Source organism: Coregonus clupeaformis, unplaced genomic scaffold (assembly GCF_020615455.1).
Source record: "Coregonus clupeaformis isolate EN_2021a unplaced genomic scaffold, ASM2061545v1 scaf5596, whole genome shotgun sequence".
Taxonomy (NCBI): Eukaryota; Metazoa; Chordata; class Actinopteri; order Salmoniformes; family Salmonidae; genus Coregonus; species Coregonus clupeaformis.
In genome coordinates this window covers 1-7,818 of record NW_025539050.1, presented here as the reverse complement: position 1 = coordinate 7,818, position 7,818 = coordinate 1, and the positions used below count along the sequence as shown (strand labels likewise).

General features: G+C 46.9%; 1 protein-coding gene across 1 annotated transcript; it reads left to right on the top strand.

Annotated features, from left to right (window-relative positions):
• Positions 1 to 755: 755 nt before the first annotated feature.
• Positions 756 to 7,745, top strand: LOC121573341 (protein MTSS 2; the record flags this gene model as incomplete). Its single annotated transcript, XM_045220750.1, has 6 exons — positions 756 to 840; positions 2,376 to 2,467; positions 2,819 to 2,893; positions 6,112 to 6,120; positions 7,006 to 7,163; positions 7,638 to 7,745. Coding segments are annotated over 6 exons (527 nt in total), but the record flags the coding sequence as incomplete, so codon positions are not given.
• Positions 7,746 to 7,818: the final 73 nt, after the last annotated feature.

Genomic DNA, 7,818 nt, shown 5'->3' with positions numbered 1-7,818 from the left:
TGGTGAGATTTAACCCTGATGTTAGAGGTTATCAGATATTGCATGTATTAGATACTAGTTCTCCAGATATCTCTTCCTACTCACATATTAACATATTATCTATCCCGTTGCCTAGTTACTTTACCCCTACTATACGTACATAGCTACCTCAATTACCTCGTACCCCTGCACATCAACTCGGTACTGGTACTCTCTGTATATAGCCATGTTATTTTTACTCATTATTGTTATTTGTTATTCACTGTGTATTTATTCCTCGTGTCACTATTTCTATTTGTAATTTTTTTAAATATTTATCTTTAACTCTGCGTTGTTGGAAAATTACTCTTTCTAAGACAGTAACACCAGTGGTTTAAAACTCTAGGGTAGCTTGGCTCACCTTCTTTGGAAGCAAGTGAAGTGACACACTCAGAGTCAGGGGTCAGCCTTTTCCAAATGTTCTTTCTCGGCTAAAAATAGCCTGATGTTTATCAGAGTTACAGGTTACTCACTCACAGTCTCACACACGCTGTACACATACTGTACACTACACACACACTGTGTAGGCCTCTAAAAAGGGTCTCCTTAATATATTTATTTGGACTAGGGCAGGAGTGTGTGTATATTACCTCCAGGTTGCTGCTGTCTGTGGAGTGAATATTACACAAACCTCAGTGGGCAGTCTGTTTGGTGGTCTGTCTGGCTTGTCGGTCTGCAGTATACATTACGTTGACTGAACGTTTTCCTAACCTCCTCTGTATTGTGATCTCTTTCAGGTGCCACCAGAGACATTGGATCAGCGCTGACCAGGATGTGTATGCGGCATCGCAGCATCGAGGCCAAACTGCGCCATTTCACAAAGTAAGTCCCGCCCTCTTACACAGGCATCCTCCTATAGGCCTAGCTCTGTCCCTGCCATCACTCCGTTAGTGGGGATTGGTCCCATGAACTGTCAGTCACTGCTCTGTGTAAACCGTATCTTAGCGATGATAGCCAACAGTAATGCGTAGTAGCTGTCATCCCATCCATGTTCCCTGGCTGACCTTCTAAACGTCTGTGGTAAGTTTTGGACAAACTGTGAGCCCTTGTTTTTGTTCAGAGGCTACAACAATATGGCAATGAGAATAGGTGGTAGGCCTACAGTTACATTTAGCAGACACTCTTATCCAAAGCGACTTACAGGAGCAATTAGGGTTAAGTGCCTTGCTCAAGGGCTCATTGACAGATTTTTCACCTTGTCGGCTCAGGGATTCGAATCAGCAACCTTTCGGTTACTGGCCCAACACTCTTAACCGCTAGGCTACCTGCCGCCCAGACTCTCTTCATGCTAGAAGAGTGAATTCACACGTGTCATCCTCCACTGAGTGAGGTACCAGTCATGGGTTTTCAATGTAAGTCTATCCCAGTGTTTGGGTCGGGTCTGTGGTAATGTGGAAATAGCAGGGCAGAATACTTGTGTAAGTATGATTTAGACACAGGATCACCTCAGAATGGTTATTCTACACGCTATCTAGACTGGAACATTCTCTCCCTAAAATGTATGATGCAGACAGGAGGGAGGAGAAAACAGAATGTGAGGACTAACACCCTCCATCTCCCCCTCCCCCTCCCCCTCCCCTTCCTCCGCTCCTCCACTCCTCCCTCTTCTCTCCCTCCCTCCCCTCTCCCCAAATCCCAAGCACCTCATTATAGGACATCTGTAGACTATTCTCTCAGACACTTAAGATAAATGAATGGAACCACCAGCAGCAGCCTGCTCTGTTCTAGACCATACAGTAAACCTCAAAGAAAGGAATCCCTTCTATTAAGTCTGTAGTCTCTAATTACTTTTCCAAATCAGAGGCTATTACCATGATGATGATGATGATGATGGTGGTGGTGGTGGTGGTGTCTTGTTGGGGTATTTACATTCCTTACAAAGCATTTCTGGGAGCAAAAGTTTCCTCACCCCGTGGTGGCACATTAAAACCTGTCTCCTCACCCGTTTACATTGCCACACATTATAATCAGGGCTGAAGCCCACATCGGCACTGTGCTGTCATGTGAGTGGTCGACCTGGGAGGCTGCAGTTTCCACACTCCACCACAGGACTCCCAGCTCATCCGGTGTGCAGATGTGCCACATACCAAAAATAGTGAAGTGGGACGAACCACAAAATAAAATTCTATAACCGTTTTCCTTTTCCAAAGATCTTATATCTTAGAGCTTATATTTTCCATGGTTCATAAGAACACATATTTTTAGAATTCATCATGGCACAGACTCATTTTGTCCACGTGTTCCATATGATGTGTACCAGATGTTACATTTAAATGGATAAGAAAATCATTATTACAACCATTAATTAACACACCCATTGTACCTCTCTCTTTCTCTCCATCCTTCTGTCCTCCCAGTGCCCTGATGGAGAGCTTGATCACTCCTCTCCAGGACAGGATTGAGGATTGGAAGAAGACAGCCAACCAGCTAGACAAGGACCATGCCAAAGGTGAATAATAATAATAATAATATTGGATTGGATTTATGTAGCGCCTTTCTACCAACTGAGGTACTCAAAGCGCTTTACATAGTAAGGGGGAAACTCACCTCATCCACCACCGATGTGTGGCACCCACCTGGGTGATGCATGGCAACCATTGTTGCGCCAGAACGCTCACCACACATCAGCTAACACGGTGGAGAGGTGAGAAGTGATATATGCTAACTATGAATGAGGGGGATGAATAGATGGCCATGATTGAAACAGGTGAGACACACACAGGGTACCTCTAGCCAATCATATTCCCCTCTGTCTCCTGCATCAATATGGCTGACATTCAGTCCCCTGTCTCTCCTCCAGAGTACAAGAGATCTCGTCATGAGATCAAGAAGAAGTCCTCAGACACCATGAAACTGCAGAAGAAGGCCCGGAAAGGTAGGTTGCTCCTCTTCTCTCTCTCCCTGTCGCTCTCTGACTGACAGCTAGCATGGCTGAGCACTCCTAAACTGCCCTCTCCGTCTATCCAGCGCTCTGAAATCACAGCAGGTTGTGCATTTTGTTTGGGTTCTATAACTATAGGTTAACCCGGACATTCTCTGTTATGTAATGGTCTCAGCTGTGTCTCCCCTTCAGCATGATATTACAGTAGGAGTAGTAGCTAGCACAGACTGGAACATGTTCCGGGATTCTTCAGACAGCATTGAGGAGTACACCACATCAGTCACTGGCTTCATCAATAAGTGCATCGATGATGTCGTCCCCACAGTGACCGTACGTACATACCCCAACCAGAAGCCATGGATTACAGGCAACATCCGCACTGAGCTAAAGGGTAGAGCTGCCGCTTTCAAGGAACGGGACTCTAACCCGGAAGCTTATAAGAAATCCCGCTATGACCTCCGACGAACCATCAAACAGGCAAAGAGTCAATACAGGTCTAAGATTGAATCATACTACACTGGCTCTGACGCTCGTCGGATGTGGCAGGGCTTGAAAACTATTACAGACTACAAAGGGAAGCACAGCCGCGAGCTGCCCAGTGACACAAGCCTACCAGACGAGCTAAACCACTTCTATGCTCGCTTCGAGGCAAGCAACACTGAAGCATGCATGAGAGCACCAGCTGTTCCGGACGACTATGTGATCACGCTCTCCGTAGCCGATGTGAGTAAGACTTTTAAGCAAGTCAACATTCACAAGGCCGCTGGGCCAGACGGATTACCAGGGCGTGTACTCCGAGCATGTGCTGACCAACTGGCAAGTGTCTTCACTGACATTTTCAACATGTCCCTGACCGAGTCTGTAATACCAACATGTTTCAAGCAGACCACCATAGTCCCCGTGCCCAAGAACTCTAAGATAACCTGCCTAAATGACTACCGACCCGTGGCACTGACGTCTGTAGCCATGAAGTGCTTTGAAAGACTGGTCATGGCTCACATCAACAGCATAATCCCAGAAACCCTAGACCCACTCCAATTTGCATACCGCCCCAACAGATCCACAGATGATGCAATCTCTATCGCACTCCACACTGCCCTTTCCCACCTGGACAAGAGGAACACCTACGTGAGAATGCTATTCATTGACTACAGCTCAGCATTCAACACCATAGTGCCCTCTAAGCTCATCACTAAGCTAAGGATCCTGGGACTAAACACCTCCCTCTGCAACTGGATCCTGGACTTCCTGACGGGCCGCCCCCAGGTGGTAAGGGTAGGTAACAACACATCTGCCACACTGATCCTCAACACGGGGCCCCTCAGGGGTGCGTGCTCAGTCCCCTCCTGTACTCTCTGTTCACCCATGACTGCATGGCCAGGCACGACTCCAACACCATCATTAAGTTTGCCGACGACACAACAGTGGTAGGCCTGATCACCGACAACGATGAGACAGCCTATAGGGAGGAGGTCAGAGATCTGGCCGTGTGGTGCCAGGACAACAACCTCTCCCTCAACGTGACCAAGACAAAGGAGATGATTGTGGACTACAGGAAAAAAAAGAGGACTGAGCACGCCCCCATTCTCATCGACGGGGCTGTAGTGGAACAGGTTGAGAGCTTCAAGTTCCTTGGTGTCCACATCACCAACGAACTATCATGGTCCAAGCACACCAAGACAGTCGTGAAGAGGGCACGACAAAGCCTATTCCCCCTCAGGAGACTAAAAAGATTTGGCATGGGTCCTCAGATCCTCAAAAAATTCTACAGCTGCACCATCGAGAGCATCCTGACTGGTTGCATCACCGCCTGGTATGGCAACTGCTTGGCCTCTGACCGCAAGGCACTACAGAGGGTAGTGCGTACGGCCCAGTACATCACTGGGGCAAAGCTCCCTGCCATCCAAGACCTCTATACCAGGCGGTGTCAGAGGAAGGCCCTCAAAATTGTCAAAGACTCCAGCCACCCTAGTCATAGACTGTTCTCTCTGCTACCGCGACGGCAAGCGGTACCGGAGTGCCAAGTCTAGGTCCAAAAGACTTCTCAACAGCTTCTACCCACAAGCCATAAGACTCCTGAACAGCTAATCATGGCTACCCGGACTATTTGCACTGCCCCCCACCCCATCCTTTTTACGCTGCTGCTACTCTGTTAAGTATTTATGCATAGTCACTTTAACTCTACCCACATGTACATATTACCTCAACTACCTCAACTAGCCGGTGCCCCCGCACATTGACTCTGCACCGTTACCCCCCTGTATATATAGCCTCCCTACTGTCACTTTATTTTACTTCTGCTCTTTGTTTTTCTCAACACTTTTTTTTTTTGTTGTTGTTTTATTCTTACTTTTTTTGTTTAAAATAAACGCACTGTTGGTTAAGGGCTGTAAGTAAGCATTTCACTGTAATGTCTGCACTTGTTGTATTCGGCGCATGTGACCAATAAAATTTGATTTGATTAGTGCTGAAAATGTCAAGGTCAAATCCTCAAGGTGAGATCCTTTGCCAAGGCATTCTGACTACATCAATGTGTTTTCTCAAGAGTCACATAGCTGACATGTGTTTGTAGCTTGTTGACGATTACAGTTTTGTCTTTAAAAGGGCCATTGCCTCAAATCACTACAGAGAGGGAGGGAGATGAGGGAAGCCGCAGTGAGGGACGGAGAACATAGCTCCATTCCCTGTTATTGAAGACTGCGGTTATATAGCAACACTCCCCCCTGGTGGTCAGGATGATAATGACAGGCTTTCCCTCATTCGTGATAAAGCAGTTCACTCTGATCCAGCAGCCAATAATTACTGTTGTCTAAGGCTGTTTCGAGACAGTTGCCAGGCAGATGCAAGAACCTAAAATGATTACCTGAGGTGTATTTAATCTTAACACCAGTGGAACATTGATGTTTGGGTTGCTTTACAAGGTTGAGTTGGTTTTGATTTGGTTGCAACAGTGTTTTTGCTCTAACCATGCGCACTTTGGCCGTGAACTGAGCTGTGATGGCTTCCTTGTACTAACCCTAATGATGAGCTCAACAATCTCTGCTCTCTCTCCTCTACCTCTGTCAACCCCCTGACCCCCTCTATGTCCCCCAAATCCTCCTCTCAACCCATCTTTGTTGTCCCTTCCTCTTTCTCTTTTTCTCTCCCCTCCTCTCTCCCTCTCTCTTTCTCGCTCTCTCTCTCTCTGTCTGTGCTTGATTTCCCTTCTGTAGAAATCCAGGGTAAGTATGTTGTTCCCGTCCCACAAAACTGCTATGCTATGCTACAGTTTCTTTTTTACATGTATTCTGTGTAGAGGGGATTTCCCTTGCCAAAAAATTACTATTGGGAGATAGTAAATAACTAAGTGATTTACATCACTTTAATACATTTGGCGTGATTCACTCATCTTCAGCTAGTTAGGCCTACTAGTTGTAACCGTTAAAAGTCTGTCTTCTTTCTGAGGCCTCTGGAATGCTGTCCTGTGACCTCTGTGACTCCTGCATGACTTTTTGGTCTAAAGCACTTTCTGCTCACAGCACTGGTTGCTGTTGACTAAGATTCCCCCCTCTCTTCTCTATCATGGCCATCTCTGACACAACTCCCTGCTGCATGACTTAACATTACAATACATTTTGAAGACATACCTTTTGTTTCCTTCATTTTTCATTATTTGGTTTAACTTCTGTAGATGTCAGTCTGTTTAGTGTCTGTATGCATTTCTGTTTAGCTAATGTAGATACCGTACCAGTGTAGTGTTTGTAGATCATTCTGTCCTGTGTCCATGGTGCCTGTCATTGGCTTGGGGGACCGAGAAGGGAGGGATGAGAGGAGGGGAGGGGTGAGATTTGTCCCTTCAAGCCCAGACACACCACACATTTCTAATCTTTTCTTTCTCTCCTTCTCCTCTCTCTTGTGTGTCACACTTTGGTTTTTCCTTGTGACCTCTCTGTTACCCTCTTCTCCTCTTTTTGTCCTTCTACCATCCCCTGTCCTCTTCCTTCCATTCTCTCTCCATTCCCAATCCCCCCCACTCCCTGTATACTATGCCCCTGCCCTCTGTTTCCCTTTCCCTGCCCCTTGTCCCTGTCCCCCTGTCCCCTGTGCTCTCCCTCCTGGCTCCCCAGGCCGAGGGGACCTGCAGCCCCAGCTGGATAGTGCCATGCATGATGTAAATGACATGTACCTGCTTATGGAGGAGACAGAGAAGCAGGCGGTGCGCAGAGCTCTGGTGGAGGAGAGGGGACGCTTCTGCACCTTCATCGGCTTCCTGCAGCCTGTAGTGGTAAGACTGGAGGAGGGGAGGCAGGGGCTGTATGGGGAGGGGAAATACCAGGGAGCTGGGGTGAGACATGGGGCCAATCCCAAATCATCCCTTAAACCCTGCGCTTTATGCACTTGTGGAGATCTGAGAGGATTTGATTGGTATAAGCAATATGGTAAAACTTCCATCTAGCCTATCAGAGGGCGAGGTGGAGCTATTACCAGGTTGCTCATACCAATCAAATCCTATCAAATCTCCACAAGTGCACAGGGTGAAGGGTTTAGGGGACGATTTGCGATTGGGCCAGACTGAAGATGAAACAGGAGGAGGGGAAACCTAACTTGGGCGACAAAGTCAATTAGCCACCAGCTAAAATATGTTGACATTGCACTCTGGTGTTGAGTCAAAACAGTGGCAGTCATTCACATAAAGCCAATGCTTTTGCTATATATAATAACACTAACTGACTGAAATGAGTCTAATTTCTTTCATCAGAATGGAGAGATTGCCATGCTGGGAGAGATCACTCACCTCCAGGCCATTATTGATGACCTCACTGTGCTGACCACTGATCCCCACAAACTTCCCCCCGCCAGCGAGCAGGTACCGACACTCTCTTCTAAGATATTTTTATTATTTTTAGTCTAGTATTTTAGTATAATGCACCATCTCTCAG